The following is a 17,591-nucleotide window of genomic DNA, read 5'->3' as shown; positions in this document are numbered from 1 at the left end:
ATCCCAATCTTCTTAACGGGCATTCATTATTTGTTCAGTCTTCTTTCTGCCTTTATTTTATTCCCTAACATATTATCCTCCAGCTTCTTCCAAAACAATTTCCCCTAAAACTGGGAAAGATTATTCCCAATTACCCACGTTATGTCAATTCCAGTAGTTGCTTTCTAGTGCTCATGTTATTGTCACATTTTACTGTTCCATCATGTTATTCTGTTTTTATCAGAATTATAAAATTATAAAAATTCCTAAAAGTAAAAAATACAGAAAAGCAAACATTACGATCATCTACTATTTCATCACCAAAGATAATCTTCATGTTCACTTTGAAGCATGTTTTTTTTTTTCCTGTGAAGAATATGTTCACAAATAAGTAACTTTGCTAATTTCTTACTTTGTGACCTCTCCTTCTTCTCCTGTTCTTATGGATTATGGTAGGTTTAAGTAGTAGTTTTAAGACAGGATTTAGGTCAAGTGATAGGTTTTCCAAAAATAGCTTCCACTGTAAAGGACACAGTCCCCATGCCCCAGACTTGGGCCAGTGCAGCTCCTCTGTACTCCCATTGCTCTGGGCGTAGCTCCATTATCACACTTGTCATTTCATATGGAAACATCCTGCTAGAAAACAAGCCACCCATATTCAGGAATCAAGACTTATTAATCTTCATGTGCTTAATTGGAAAATGTGCTGCTTATTCCTAGAAGGTAAGCAATTGATTTTTTTCCCCTTCACTTACTGTTTTTAAAATTAAAGCACTTAAAATAATTGAGGACTCTGAAATAATTGCAACAGAGATCTCTTTTGGAAAGTGAAAAATTTATACCTAGAGAAAAACAGCAGAAAATATTTTTGGAACTCAGTTTTCAGTTGCACCCCAACCTTTAATTCCATTGACTTTGCTTTAGAATCATACTATTGTGCACATGTTATATTCATGTTCACCTCTAAAACCACAAGATGATAATGGTAATTTAGATCAGACACACAATTATGTGTTTGTTAAAACTAATAAAAGTTCAATATTGTCAATGTTCCTGTGAGCAGAGAGTCCTCTCATCTGGTCTCCCACCAACCTCCTTGTTGCTTGATATGGCCACATTGGTCTTGACATATATCACTCAGTTCCCAGCTTCTGGGTTTCTCACATGCTGTTCTCTCTGCTTGAAGGATTTTCTCATCTCTTTGTATGGCTGGGTCTATTTTTATAATAGTGATGTGAATCCAGGCATATATGTAAAGGTATAATAATAGAATTACGTATACATGAAGAACTAAAGTTAATATCCAATAGTAGGAATTTGTTAACTAAGTTTATGTTACATATATGTTATTAGATATCCTGAAGTCATTTTATTTTGAGAATGCCATATGACATAAGGAACTGGACATAAAAAATAACATTAAAGAACCAAGGTGACCCACAGAACTTATATGCATGAACAATGGACATGGACAACAAAGCTGGGGACAGGGCAGGGAGGGAGAGGGAGGGGGAATCAGTGGGGGAAAAAGGAGAAACATCTGTAACAAAAATTAATTAATAATAAAAAAAAAGAACCAAGGTGAAATGGACAATTTTATAGAATCATGCAGTCTTCCAAACTCAACTGGGAAGAGTCAGAAAACCTGAACAGACCAATAACAGCTAAGGAAATAGGAGCAGTAATCAATAAACTGCCACAAACAAAAGCCATAGTCTGGACGAATTTACAGGGGAGTTTTACCAAACCTTTAAAGAAGAACTAACATCTGTTCTCCTCAGCCTATTAAAAAAAATTCAAGAGGAGAGGAAGGAAGACTTCCAAGCTCTTTTTATGAGGCCACCATAATCTCAATCCTAAAACCAGATAAAGACACTAAAGACAAAAAAAAAAAATTACAGACCAATATCCCTGATGAACATAGATGCCCAAATCCTGAACAAAATTTTAGCAAATCAGATCCAGCAATAGATTTTAAAAATTATACATCACAACCAAGTGGGATTTATCCCAAGGATGCAAGGCTGATATAATATTCACAAATCAATAAATGTGATACACCACATAAACAAAATGAAAGATAAAAATGATATGATCATATCAATAGATGTCAAGAAGCATTTGACAAAATCCAGCATTATTAAAAAAAATAAAAAAAAACTCTCAGCAAAGTGGAAATAGAAGGATCATAATAAAAGCCTTATATGACAAACCTACAACCAACATCATACTCAGTCGGCAAAAACTAAAAGCATTTCCCTTAAGAACAGGAACAAGACAGAGATGTCTGCTTTTGCCACTCTTACTCAACATAATACTGGACGTCTTAGCCACAGCAATCAGACAAGAAGAACAAATAAAAGGCATCCAAATTGGGAAGGAGGAAGTGAAGCTGTCATTATTCACAGACGACATGATATGGCACATAGAAAACCCGAAAGGTTCCATCAAAAAGCTACTGGATTTAATAAATGAATTCTGCAAAGTAGCTAGATACAAAATCAACATCCAGGAATCACTGGCATTTTTATACACCAATAATGAATACACAGAAAAAGAAACTAAAAAAATAATCTTATTTACCACTGTAACAACAACAACAACAACAACAACAACAACAACAAAAAGACACCTAGGAATAAACTTAACCAAAGAAATAAAGGACCTGTTTTCAGAAAACTATAAGACATCAAAAAAAAAAAAAAAAAAAAAGAAATAGAGGAAGATATAAAAAGGTGGAAGCATATACCTTGTTCACGCATTGGAAGAATTATCACTAAAGTGTCCATACTACCTAAAGAAATCTATAGATTCAATGCAATCTCTATTAAAATACCAATAACTTAATTCACAGATCTAGTATTAAAATACCAGTAGCATATTTCACAGATCTAGAACTAATACTCCAAAAGTGTGTATGGAACCAAACAAGAACCCAAATAGCCACAGCAATCTTGAAAAAGGAAAAGAAAGTAGGAGGAATCACAATATAGGATATTAGGTTATATTACAAAGCCACTGTAATCAAAACAGCCCAGTCCTTGCACAAAAACAGACCAATGGAGCAAAAGAGAGAACCCATAAATTGACCCAAGACATTATACTCAACTAATATTTGACAAAGGTGGCAAGAGCATACAATGGAGTAAAGACAGTCTATTTAATAAATGGTGTTGGGAAAATTGGACAGCTACATGCAAAAAAAAAAAAAAAAAAAAGAGATCACCAACTTACACCATACACAAGAATAAATTCAAAGTGGATAAAAGACTTAAATGTCACTTGTGAAACCATATAAATACTAGGAGAAAATGTAGGCAGCAAAATCTCAGACATCACATGCAGCAGAATTTTCACTGATACAACATCTAAGGCAAAAGAAACAAAGGAAAATTAATTAATGGGACTACATCTAACTAAAAAGCTTCTGCACAGCAAAAGAAACAACCATCAAAATGGAAAGTGAACCCACTGTGGAAGAGAACATAATTGCCAATAACACATCACATAAGGGACTCATTTCCAAAATAGAAGATTCATACAACTCAACCAAAGGAAGACAAAGAATCTAATTAAAAAATGGGCAGAAGACCTAAATAGACCTCTCGGCAAACAGGACAGACAAATGGCCAAGAGACATATTAAAAAATGCTCAATGTCCCTAATCATCACGGAGACACAAATTAAAAGGACTATGAGATATCACCTCACACTTACCAGGATGGCTGCCCTCAACAAATCATCAAACAACAAGTGCTGGCGAGGGTGTAGAGAAAAGGGGACTCTAGTACACTGCTGGTGGGAATGCAGACTGGTGCAGCCACTGTGGAAAACACTATGGTGTTACCTCAAAAAATTAAAAATTGAACTGCTATTTGACCCAGTGATCCCACTTCTAGGAATACATACCCTAAGAAGCCTGAAATACCAATCAGGAAGAATATATGTGCCCCTATGTTCATAGCAGCACTATTTACAATAGCTAAAATCTGGAAACAGTCAAGTGTCATCAATAGACAAAAGGATGTAACGGCTGTGGTACATGTACACAATGAAACACTATACAGTGCTATGGGAGAAAGACCTCTTATCCTTTGAGATGACATGGAGAAACCTGGAGAGTATTACGCCAATCAAAATAAGCCAATCAGAGAAAGACAAATATCACATGACCTCACTTATTTGTGGAATATAATGAAGAAAATAAGGTGATGAACAAAATAGATCCAGAGATTTAGAAGTAGTGAACAGACTGACAAACCTCAGAAGAAGGGGTTGGGGAGGGCAGGAAGAGATAAACCGAAGAAGTTATATGTGTATATGCATAACAATGGATATAGAAAACAATACTGTGACGGTGGAGGGCGGGAGGGAGCAGGAAGGATGAAGTCAATGGGGAAAAAGGAGAAATATCTGTAACAATAATACATTAATTAATAATAAAGAAAATGTGAAAAAGCACAGGAAAGCATTTAAAAATTACCTTTCACCTCCTCATCCCAAAGATAATGACTGTTAGATATTCATGTATTTCCTTTCAGTGGTTTCTGTCATATATATTTTAGTCTGGTTATTTAAACACTAAATTCTTTAGTTTTATACCACTGCATGGGATATGTTTTGCGATTTAGTTTGACGTAACTGACCAAGGTAAAAAGGGTACTAAGTGAAGAAGACAGCTTTGAGACTCATGTAGCATGACCCCCAAAGTCTGTTCCTACGCTGTCCCACCTGACAGCCATGAGTCAAGCCACCAACCCAAACATACCTATTGACTGGACATGTGGTAAGTCTGAATTGACACTTGATGACGCTAGAAAATACTCGATGTAAGTGGATATTCAAAGAAACATGGGAGGAAAGAATGTAAAATATCTGAATCAGCTTTACATTGACGACATGTGTAAAGGAAAACATTGGGTTAATAAAATATATAATTAAATAAATGTCCTCTGCTTTAACTTGTTAAATACAGCTGATAGAAAATTTAAAATGACAAATGTGGCACATATTTCTGATTTGCATTCCATTTCTATCAAGCAGCACTGATTTACTTCTTTGCCATTTCCTCTCTGACCCTCCTTTACCTCTTCTGTACATTAGGTATAACAACGACAACAATGGTCTATACGAGTTAGTTATGATATTTCAGCCATGCTCCATATAAAAGACTTCATAAACTGTGCAACTGTTCCCAAAACTTGGCTATTTAGTGCAATAATGTTCCAGATGTTAGATGACAAATTAAGTAACATTCTAATTGGCATGACTGAGTGTTCCCAATAGTAAGATATGGTTGCAAATATTCACAGAAGAAAAGATAATTGAAAAAATAAAAATTCATAAATGATGTTTCCATCTATAATTATGAAATAATTAAAATAATTACAAGATATAGGAGACTCCAAAATGTCTCTAAATGAATCGGTTTGTACATCTGGAGTTGCACAAGGATGTCAGCCCACTTCTGCCATGACTTGCAATGTGGCCCTTATTTTGTCATTTGTAGAATAGGGATCATAATACTCACCTAAATGAGTCAGTATGACTATATCAAATAGGTCAGTAAAGAACTTGGTACAGGGTCCAATAAAATTGCTTAGATAATATAAATTATACTTTATTATTATATTAATCTGGGGTATAATGTGCCTACCAGATACCAGTCACAAATTCTGACTTAAAAGGAAAGGAAATAATTATTGAATTAATTAATAAAGGTGTTATAACAGATAGAACATAATAAAATAATCTTCATCAGGCATTATTAACTTTCCAATTTTTTTATTTAATTAGAATTTTTAATGTGTCTATTGAATGCACCATTTTTAAATGGACTGCCTTTAAAACATACATATATAAATTCCTGGGAGCTTAAAACATAGTATTCCTTCTAATGGTAAATTACTATTATAGACAAAATACTTTTTCAGAAATATTTTTGGTCATTGTAGAATATCCAATTGGTCATTATTATTTTTTTTCTCCTCGATTTGTATGTCCATTCTCCTGGTGATATGTTCTCACTAAACGACAACCAGAAATCCATATAAAATGTAAAATTTAAGTTTTATGTAACTAGGCACGTCTTTAACCCTGAATGAACTATAAAGGATTATAACTGGTTTCCTTTTTCTTGTCAGCATTCAATGTAACCTCAAGCTGAAACATGGTTATTTGAAAAGATCACAAGCAAATACGCTCCTCCCTATATTTTGGACCAAATACCACAATAGCAGACCTGAGTGTCATGTACCTGAACTATCTAACAAAAGAATTATCACAAATACTGCTCAATAAAACTCTACTGGAATTTCGTGTTTCTAACACACATGCTTTTAAACAATTTAATTTAAATGACGTACCATCAATGATTGAAGTTAGAGAAGAATAGCACAGAAAAGAGGTACAATGTTTTTAAAGAATTGAAATAACATAGTGAATTCTTAGATCATAATTCTGTGCAATAATCTTTAGTGTAAAAACATAAAGATCACAAGAAGTTGTATTTTAGTACTTTATCATAAAGGTTGACCTAAGATTAGGGAATCAAATTGTAACTTAATACACAGTAAATGCCAAAAATTAAGCACATAGATTTTATGAGACCTTACATTGTTATGCACATTCCTAAGAATGTGAAATCTCATCTTGAGCATAGGATCTTTTAGATTGGCAGGACATTGGCTAAGTCTTGGGAATGTCCACTGAAACCCAACAGCATCCTTTCTAGCTGTATGTCTACCAAATTTGTATAAGAGTGAAAAACCTGTTTTGTAATGTCAAAAGCTCATGGTTCTTAACCCATACATGACTTATTTTGTGAAACTGAAGGTTAATTCTATAACACAAAATAGATCTATAAATATAATACAAATAGAATACAAAATGTTTTATTTATGACTGCCATTGCAAATATGGACAGATTAAATGACACAGTAATATTAAATGCAAATCTGATTAGTTTGTATAGTTCTCTCTATGTAGCCCTTTCTAATATGTCAAAAAAGATTTTTTTATCCAGAAAATTTACCCTCTAAATTTCTAAATTCTAAATGGAAACGAACAGGTTTGTTATAGAATTATGACTTACTTTGTTGTACAATAAAATATTATTTCTTTTTGCTAACTGAAAAAAACAGTTTTAGATCACAATTTTTATATATATATATATATATATATAGAGAGAGAGAGAGAGAGAGAGAGAGAGAGAGAGAGCTTTTGTAATCATAAATCTTGCCTCTGAATAAAATGTCTGAAATATTTAATTTTTAATTTTTAAATAACAGTAAATTCATCAGCATATATACTTTTTTTTTTTCATTTTTGTAGCACACTTTCATCGTGTTTTATATTAAATGATTGACATTTTTTTTTCTGTTCTTTTTTTACTCTAAAGATTTTGCCCTGCAGAAAGACCATTCAAAGCAGCTTACTCTGGGGGAAGCGAGGTGGATTGTCATTGACATCTGTCAGCGTGATGTTCACTGTGGTGGTCCCCGATAAGCCTCCCATCTGGCCGCCCATGTCCTTGGCCTGGATTACCACTTGGTACTGTTCCCTGTTTTCTCTGTTCATGTTTTGTAGAGCAGTCCTGATAATACCTTAAAATACAAAAACATTTGTTATCTTCATTAAAATCTCAATTAGTCATTGATTAAGCTCACAAATTGAATGTTCAAACTAGTGACTTTTAAAACACAAAATATGTTTTTGCTATTAATTTTTATTGTCTAGAAATTGTAAAAGTGATCCAATGCAGATGTTTTAAAATTTGTATTTTTTAAAATTTACTAAAGAACATTGTATGGGACCTAAACCCATACCTAAAAACATAAAAACAGGAATATTTTCATTAGCTCATTCAATTATTCACCTTCAGTTCATAAATCTCTAAGTGTGGCATCATCATTGTTCTGGGAGTATTAACGTTAATGGTTGTTCTTATTTTCCCACCTTTTTCCTACTTGTAAAGATCATAAAGATTATGAAATGAACAAACCAATTCATGGTTCCTGACCTGTTTCAGGCTCCACCGAGAAATATGGCTGCCCTTGAAGGATGCTGTATATGACTCTGGCACTGTTCCCATAGGAAGGGTCATCGGCGTCGGTAGCTGTGACTTGCACCACAGAAGTACCTGAAGTATCCAAACTCAGCTTAGTTCTGCACAGTACCAGAAGGAGGAGCAAAAGCACTGGTTTTCATGGAAGACTTGAATGATTTTTGGCTTTAATAATGACCTCTTAAAGAAACATTTATTGATAATTTAGATGAAAATCATATATAGACTCTGAGTTCAACTACATATTTATTTAACCAACAAGTGTATTTTTATGTGTGCCATAGATAATGCTAAATTGTATCCTATTATAAAAAAATGCAGTCCCTTTACAAATGCTCAGGTTTGATACTTAAATTCATTTCACATAATAGATTTGTTTCATGTAAAGGGCATATCTAATCACAAAGGAGTAAGTATGCTCCTCTTTCCCCCTCTCCACTAATTAACTATAAAAATAATTAAGATCTGCTCTAGAATACAATTTTATGAATAGATTAAAATTTAAATTTTGAAGCAATCCAAGATGATCCCATGTTCCATGAACTATTAAAAGCTATTTAATAAAGTTCAAGATATTTAAAAGGGCTTTACAATAAGGCAATTGGCAAAAGCTCTTGGGATTTGGTGAAGTAAATATTAAGTAATAATCCCTGAATAATGCTTTTGAGAAATGCAGAGTTCAAAATTTGCTGTCACAACTGTTACAAGAAAAAAAAAATGCAATTATTTTATCAGTTTATATAACTCCTCCCACATCTGAGAAATAAATTTGTCTAAATCCAAACATACATCTCTAAAATTTTTTTTATTATTTTCTGATATTTCGTTTTTTTATAATCCTGTATTTCATAAGAAAAAAAATAATGCAGTCTATATAAAATAATTGGATGAACTCGTTAATTCCATCATTCAAAATGTCAAGAAAATCTAGACAAACTCTAGGCAAATGACCTGAGTACATATGTAGAGACTCTCTATTATATATGTATTCTAAATGTACTCATAATGTACTTGGGGTCAAAATATTACACAGCTATTATCCAAACACAAAAATTATATTTTGACAATTTTCTACTGAGTTATATGGTATTTTCTAGGATTTGAGGAAAGTGTCCACTTATTTTTATTGCAATATTTACAAATACATGGGAACTGAAAAAATGCACTGATGGCTTTTTTTTCTGACTCCTATCCTAAATAAGAATATTAAGTGTATATTTTTATTAGGAAATCTAAGATGATTTTAATTAACTGGTCAAAATATTTTAAGAATTATTTTGAATTTCTAATACTTTTGAATACCACCATAAATAAACTTACCCACAACGGACATTTCAGGAACACTCGCTGTATAAGTTTCCTCTGGGAATGTTGGCTCATTGTCATTGATATCATGGATTTTGATCACAAACTCAGACTCTGGTTCTACTGGCCTCAGAGTTCTTCTGTTAATAGCTTGTGCGCGTAGAGTATAAAAGGCCTTTTCTTCCCTATCAATTCTTCTTGTGGCATGAATGTCACCTGTTTTTTCATCAATAATAAAAAGAGTACCAGCTCCATCTCCAGATAAAATATATTTGAGTGATCCATCTCCTTTATCCTGGTCTGAATGAAGCTAGGGGGAATAAAAAAGAGTATATCCATGGTAATGTATAAAGGGACACGAGGCTGATAGAATTCAAGGGTCTCTCATGTCCCAGCACTGAATAATGGGGTCAGTTATCTTAGTTTTGAAATGAGAGTTGAATAAGTATGATCACACTCATATATATACGGTAAACAATAGAACTAGCCTTTCACATATTAGGGTGATTTTTACTCTAAATGAAAAAAAGTAATAAAAGGAAACTAAATTCAGCTTCCCCCTTTGCTTTACTTAGTAAACCATTTTCATAGACAAATCCTGAAAAAAAGTCTCATTTCATCAGTCTTGATATGCTAGTGCAACACTGCTTCTCTCCTTTCTTTCTGTGAGTGGAAAAATACTTTATTCTCATATTGTGCAGGAAATGCATCTCCTATCAATTCCTATGTTACAAACACCATGCATCACTTCAGATTAATATAAAAATGACTGCCCTACAAATATTTCTGGGGCTCAGAGCAAGACTACAAATAGATGTCTGTATAACACTTGCTTATATGTTTTAAAAATTATAAATTGAGTTAATAAATTATAAAATAAAATATGTTGTATCTAACCTATCTTGTTAAATCTATGCTCTTAACAACCTCTCACAAAAACTCTGCAAGAACAAGGCAATGTAGGGCCAGTCTTTTTCTTGCTTATCTTCATAACATTTACCTTCTACAATCAAGTCAACATGTCAGAGAGCTTTACTTGCATTCATGTGGACACCTCACACAGTACATGCCTTATTTTAATGCAAATGCTGCCCAGGAGTCCATGTGTCATGGAAAAATTCCATCTACGTTGTTGTTTTAACAGCTGCCCATTAAGTCAGCCCTCAGGGAAAGGGGTGCTTGTCACAGTGGACAAGTCTGGTCTGAAGGTGGCGAACATGGAAGAGAGATCCTCCCCAGACCTCGAAGCAAGTTCAGGGATGTCTGATCAGGGACTAATGGGTCCCAAGAATCCCAAGCACGGTCTGGAAATGGACATACTGGTTCCAGATGTGAATACCCGTTGCTGCCATGGAATTCTTACCAGGAAAGAAAGGGCTCAGCCATGCGAGGAACAGCACAGGGCTTTGTAAAACACAAGAATTCTACATTTCTCTTTAATTGTACCATCCAACCAATAAACGTTTTCTATGCTAGGATCACAGTTTGATTACTTGTAATAGATGAGTATACTTTTTAAATTTTTACCCAGATAAGAAATATAAAAACAATGTGTAGATTATCTAAATTTCTATAAAGCATTTATAATAACTTATACATCATCATGAACATGCTTTTTCAATATTCATATAAAATGTAGTAATAAATCAGAATAGGCACACTGATCTGTAGCTTAGAAAATTAAAAATTGGAGACGATATTTTTCAATTATGCAAAAAGTTTTAGAGACATGTTTACTTAAATAGGATTGATTATTGCTCTTTAGATGACTATGTCAACACATATTTTCATCTAATTATGTGTTAAAATATCAAACTGATTATTTCTAATTTAAAATACAATTTTGTTTCTTTATTTGAAAATTTCCTTTATGGGAGCTTATGTCAATGAACGTAACTATAAAAAGATGTTTATACAAACATTAAAACTATTTAAATTAAATAAATATTTTAAAACATACATACTCCTAATATATTTTATTACTGGTATTGGTGCGTCTACAAAAGCAGTCTGCTCTTTGGTTTGCAGTCATTAGCATTTAGCTATCAAATCTGGATCAGACTCTATTTTTTTTTTTTTCTGGACAAATAACTAATTATTATTATTGACGCAATGGATAAGCAAACCCTAAGTGGATACATACTTTGGAGAAAAAGAAGTCAGGTGACAATTTTTATTGCATTTTTTTGCCATTCATAAACAATAAAGCAAGGTTGAGAAATTCAAGAAACACCTGCTTTTAACTAAAAAGCTCTCAGAAGTAACTAATGACTGTGTTGTCCAGAGAAACACTCTCAGAAAGTCAAAAGATGGATGCTATTTAGTAACTGAAATTGCATGTAGTTGCCTGGAAACTTTCCAATTATGTGGACATGTACCACAGTGGTAATATTCCAAATGACAGGTTATAAGTGTTACATATTTCTTACTCTGTCTGGGAATCAAAATAATTCAAGAAAAGATTATTAATATTATCAATCACTTGATCAGGTAATTGTGTGGCTTATAGTAGACAGTTATGATGTTTATTGTTTTGTCTTTCGACAATTTTAATTGAGAAATATTTATTTACTTTCACAGAATCAGGTACTTCTAAAAGGAAATCAATTCCATTCTAGTGCTGTGGAGGATTCAAACACTGCGTGTAATGGAAATTCATAAGACAACCCACAAAATAGCCCACAGAAATGAGTGAGGGTTTCCTTAAGTACATAACACCAAAAAGGAGAAACATCTGTAACAAAAATAAATTAAAAAAAAAAAAAGAAGAAGAATGAGAAGAGGCTTAAACTTGGGAATTTTCTTGCATTTTACAAATTTTACATCTCCTAGGAAACATTGGATGAATATAGAACATTGATTTGAAGTACAGAGTTTGTGAGAATCAGAAATAAAAAGATTTCTGTCTTCTCTTAATTAAGAGAAATACATTAGACCTATGAATTTGTAAGTTTTGGCCTAAAGATCTAGACTTACAATAAACTCTCCCTGAACAGTTAGGCTTACGTGAAGGAAAGGTGCCTTCTTTTCTTACAGGGAGAAACAATTGACCACTAAAATAAAAGGCCAAAGTAACCTTGTTTGGGGTTACTTCCAATGCCATTAGCTTATATTTACTAAAATCTTATTTAAATACACATATTTGAGAACTGGACAGAAACAACAGCCCTGGCCGGTTTGGCCCAGCAGTTAAAGCAATGGCTGGTGGACCAAAGGTTCATGGATTCCATTCATGGTCAAGGGCACATACCTGGGTTGCAGATTCAATCCCCAGCCCTGTCGAGGTTGTATGGGAGGCAACCAATAGATGTGTGTCTCTCACATTGATGTTTCTCTCTTTCTCTCTGTCCCTCCCTCCTTTCCACTCTATCTAAAAATCAGTGAAAAAATATCCCCAGGTGAGGATTAACAACAACAAAAACAGATACTTACTACTATAAGGCTGAGAGATGCATTTCTAGACATGAGATTTGGGGAGTTGCTCCCTCCCCTAGATGAAAGAGTTAGAAGACAAGAACTAGCTAGTAACAGGTTCGTAAATTGATATTGATGATTTCCTAAGTTAAAAAAAAGGGCAATGGACAAAGTGTTTTAATTACAGTCTCCTGCCTAAGCCCCTTTCCTTCTTTTTAAGTTTCTTTTTATTACTTTAATTACTTCTTCCTTTGCAGACCTTTTCTATCCTTACCCTGGTATTGTCTCTCTTCCTCTTTTCTTGTGTCTTGATAGAATTTTATTTCACATTTCAGTTCATTTACTAAGTAATTATCAGATGATCATTAGTACTAACAACTGTGGCTTTCTTATTACTCTGCATTTTTATATTTGGATGTCAGTCATCAATATTTGGATTTATTAAACATTTCATTGAATAAAATCAGTTATTTCTGTTACTGAGAAGTGGGATTATGGATTATGTGTCAAAGAATTTACAGCATCAACTTTGAAATAACTTTTATATTGATTTGACCTTGTGCTATTTTATTATGTGAGACATTAAGTTTTCTTTAAATGGAGAAAAAAATGTCAGATTATTGAGGCTTTAGTTCCTCAGTAACACCTGTTCTTTGGTGTGAAACATTTGTGCCACAAATCTTGAAGAGGAATTTTATGTTAATACTGACCTTTTCTTTCCTTGAGGAAAACCTATTAAAAATTCACAACCTGCTATGCTCCTTGTAAATTCACAAGCAGATAAAGGACATGGTAAGATACATGACAATTAATGAAACGGGAACCGCTGCACATTCAAAAGACATTTTCCTATTATTTAAATTTTTTAGATGTGGTTAATTGTAATTCACTGCCTATATTGAGCAGTTTAATAATTTAAACTAAACAATCCACTGAATTTAAAGACAAATTTGTAGTGCAGATAATGTAATGGAAGTCTGATAAATTTAAATGTGGCAGGCTTCTGATAATTTTACATTTCATGTAAAGCCTTCATCTTAAGATATTTGTCTAAGACACATTTTATAAGCTGAAAGTGGTCGTGCGGCTTATATAGTTTAAAGCCCTCTTTAATTTTTTAAAAGTATGTACACTAAAAGAAGAAACTGAGATCCAATTGATTGTTTATGTCACAGAAGTTACTGTAAGTTACACTTCATATGTTCTGCAGGTACTATGTTGGTGGAAAGGGTGCCTCTTAATATCAGCTCATTTTTATTCTTCAGTTCCTCACATTGAATGAGGAACTATTATAATCTATCACAAAGTACAGGAAATGTATGTAATTTGTTACCAAAAGATAACCTATAAAAAATGGTACACTATATTTTCACTTTGTCTAGAAGAAAAATCAGGAACAAATTTTAAAAAGTAAAAAACCTATCTGTCAATTCTGCCTGTAAAAGTCTGAGTAGTAGTTCAGGACTTATATTGTTGTGTCAGATACTTTCTTATTCAAATATGTATTCTTAGTTCTCTTTTTTACCTTTTTGGCTCAATCCTTTCGCCCCTCTAACCCCCCAGAGGTGTCTGCCTGCTCTCTATGAAGCTGTCTCTATTTTGCTTGGTAGTTCAGTTTATTCATTAAATTGATGCCTTTCGGATATTGATAATTTTTGGTATTTGGTTATATTGCAAAAATAAATAGACCTGGAGTTTATGATGTTAAGCAAACTTAGCCAGTCAGAGAAAAGACAAATACCATATGATTTCATTTATATGTGGAACCTAATAAACAAAATAAACTGACCAACAAAATAGAACCAGAGGCATGGATACATAAAACAGACTGACAGCTGTCAGAGGGCGAGTTGGGTGGGACTGGATGAAAGACGGTGAAGGGATTAGCCAAAGAACATATATGCAAAACCCATGGACACAGACAGCGTGGAGCTGACCAGAGGGAAGGGGGACTGGGGGCGGGGTGAAAGTGGGCAAAAGAGGGAAAAATGGGGACATCTGTAAGAGTGTCAATAATCAAAATAAAGTTAAAAAAATTGGGAAAATGTAGAAAAATTAGAATGGTATTTATAGAATTATATTGTAACTAAATAGTTAGACTAGTTCTTTGAAGGATAAATTTTGATGAACGTATCACAATGACAATAATATTCATTCTTTGATTTAATAATTTCTTATTTTTGTGTGTGGGTTCATTAACTGAAAATAATTTACAAATTATTAAAAAGATTTGCTAATGCAGTTATGATTTTATGCCTGCTGTTCTTTCAAACAGCCAATACATTCTGTATTTGTTAAAAATAAAATCAGATTGTGGCAAATATGCTATGCTATTCTGGTAGCATCCTCATTAGCATTTTGCTCTTACTGCTCTAGTGAGTAAGATAATACCAAACGAAAAATAAGGCATTAAATGAAATAACTTTAAATTTGCCTCTAACAAAAAATATTAGTGAGCCCAGCTGGTGTGGCTCAGTGGCTGAGTATTGACTCACACACCAAGAGGTCGCTGGTTTGATTCCCAGTCAGGGCACAAGCCCAGGTTGTGGGCAAAATCCCTAGTGAGGGGCATGCAGGAGGCAGCCAATCAATGTTCTCTCTTATCAATGTTTCTAGTTCTCGTTCCCTCTCTCTTCCTCTCTGTCTAAAATCAATAAATAAATAAAAAAATTTTTTTAAAGAGAAAAATATTAGTGAAATGGCCCAGTATCAGGAAGCAGCTAAAAGCATGTTAAAACATGTAACACAATCTGGTCAGAAATAAATAAGTAGTTACTCATTTTGTTCAGACTAAGGGAAAAAAGAAAAAAAGGATGGGAAATCTTGAAACTGAGTATATAAAGCTTACAGAAAAGACTGGACATTATTTTAATATTAATAACATAGAAAAATATAAACTAAATTTTATGAATCCAAATGAAACCATTTTTTCCCTTCAAAAATAGAAATGAGGAGAAATAAAGTTTAACAATGGAATGGATTATGAAAACAATTATGATAATTTAAAAATACCCCATAAATATAATTTATTTATTTTATCTTATTAACTTTTATCTTTTTTATTTATTTTTTTCTTTATTGGTTTTCAGTGAGATAGGAAGGAAGAGGGAGAGAGAGATAGAAACATCGATGAGAGAGAACATTGGCCACCTCCTGCATGCCCTCCACTGGGGATTTGGCCCACAGCCTGGGCATGTGCCCTGACTGGGAATCGAACCGGCGACCCCTTGGTGTGTGGGTTGACACTCACCCACTGAGCCACACCAGCTGGGCTAATTTGTTACCTTTTATTGTTGACACTATTACAGATGTCTCTATTGTCCCCTCCTTTGCCCACCTCCACCAAGCCCCCGCCCCCCTTTCCCTCTGGCCATCACCATATAGATAATTTAGAATGATACTTTTCTGAACACTTTCTTTCTGGGGCCAGAGGAGAGCACAGAGGATTAAATGATGGCTTAGGGTCTGGCAAAAAAATGAAGTAATTTATTTTCCACAATTGAGAGAGTGCTCTGGTGATCTCCTCCAAGAGAAAAAACCCTAGTGGGTCTAGATTCACTAAGTAGGGATTCGTCTTCTTCCTCTTCCCATTTGGTCTTCCGAGAGTGCAGCTTGTTAAAATTTGGCCTTGTTTTATGGGCTACTCTGTCCAGCGAGTCCAATCTGGGATTGTCCTAAAGAATTGGGGCTCATTTGAAGATATTAAGGGTTACCCAAGACCCTATAACAGGTCAGATTTCTTCACAGAGGGTGCTATGAAACTCAAGAAGACAACTCCGGCCAGACTGCTGCTGCTAACATCTGGAAGTGGCTGAAGAAAGTACATTTCTTTGCTAGTATTGCAAAGATACCAACATTGCATTGAAGGCATTTATTTAAGTTTTTCAAACACATATATTTACAGGGCATTATCTGCTTCAAGACCTTAAATGATATGTATAATACACAGTGGAAACGTTCTTTATAATGATTAATCTATCCTTTCTGAAGAGAGTTAATGGGAAAATATTTTAAAGAAGGTTTATATTCTTTGAGAAGCCTGGCATCTTCCTTCTTACAGTTTTGAAAAATCACTAAATTATACAAAGTATCCCCTTGGGGTGTGAAAATGACATCGAACACTCTATACCTGTTTCCCCTTAAAACTTCAAGAGGTCTTCTTAGGTTTCTTGGAATTAAAATATGAGGACACATGTAAATACAAGTCTAAAAAGTTGTTAAGTAAATGTAAAATATTTAAAGCCAAGAGATTTTTTTAATGATTAATCAGGTAAAAGAAATTAGAGAAGAAAAAATAAATAATCTCCTCTTTTCTATGGGCTACAGAGGCAGCTGAGAGAATCTATCCTCCTTCCTGTTTGCCAGGAAAGGTTTGGTGATACAAAATGTAAAAGGGGAGAGGGCTAGGGATATGTATTTACTGAAGTTTATTTAAATAAGTATTTCTTGAACTAGATTGAACTAAAATAAACTAAATTGGAGAGAAGGGGAGAGGGCTAGGGATATGTATTTACTGAAGTTTATTTAAATAAGTATTTCTTGAACTAGATTGAACTAAAATAAACTAAATTGGAGAGAGTGATGAAAGTTCTAGGTATGGTGTTTTAAGACATTTTAGACATTTTTGCTACAGAGGTAGTATTTGAAGCTGTTGGGTTTCTAAGGCTTGTAAAGGTGTTTTTATCTTAAAAGCCATAGAGTGATAAGTACATAATTGGGTGACCAAAGGAGACGGATGAGGCAGCTGCATGTTCTCTCTAGAGGTTATGATCAAGGAGAAGAAAAATTAAAAGAAGTTTAGATATTTTCATTTATTGTCTTTTTTGAG

General features: G+C 33.6%; 1 protein-coding gene across 3 annotated transcripts in view; it reads right to left on the bottom strand.

Annotated features, from left to right (window-relative positions):
- Positions 1-17,591, bottom strand: part of CDH10 (cadherin 10) — a 135,717-nt gene that overhangs the window by 36,698 nt on the left and 81,428 nt on the right. For all 3 annotated transcript variants that reach the window (XM_036279250.1, XM_036279252.1, XM_036279251.1), the window contains 3 exons: positions 9,365-9,659; positions 8,000-8,119; positions 7,416-7,583 (listed from right to left, as the gene is read on the bottom strand). In XM_036279250.1, coding sequence (XP_036135143.1) covers positions 7,416-7,583; positions 8,000-8,119; positions 9,365-9,659 — 583 coding nt within the window. The remainder of the gene's footprint in view (positions 1-7,415; positions 7,584-7,999; positions 8,120-9,364; positions 9,660-17,591) is intronic.

Source organism: Molossus molossus, unplaced genomic scaffold (assembly GCF_014108415.1).
Source record: "Molossus molossus isolate mMolMol1 unplaced genomic scaffold, mMolMol1.p scaffold_m16_p_3, whole genome shotgun sequence".
NCBI classification, from domain to species: Eukaryota; Metazoa; Chordata; class Mammalia; order Chiroptera; family Molossidae; genus Molossus; species Molossus molossus.
This window is presented reverse-complemented; position numbering and strand designations above follow the sequence as displayed.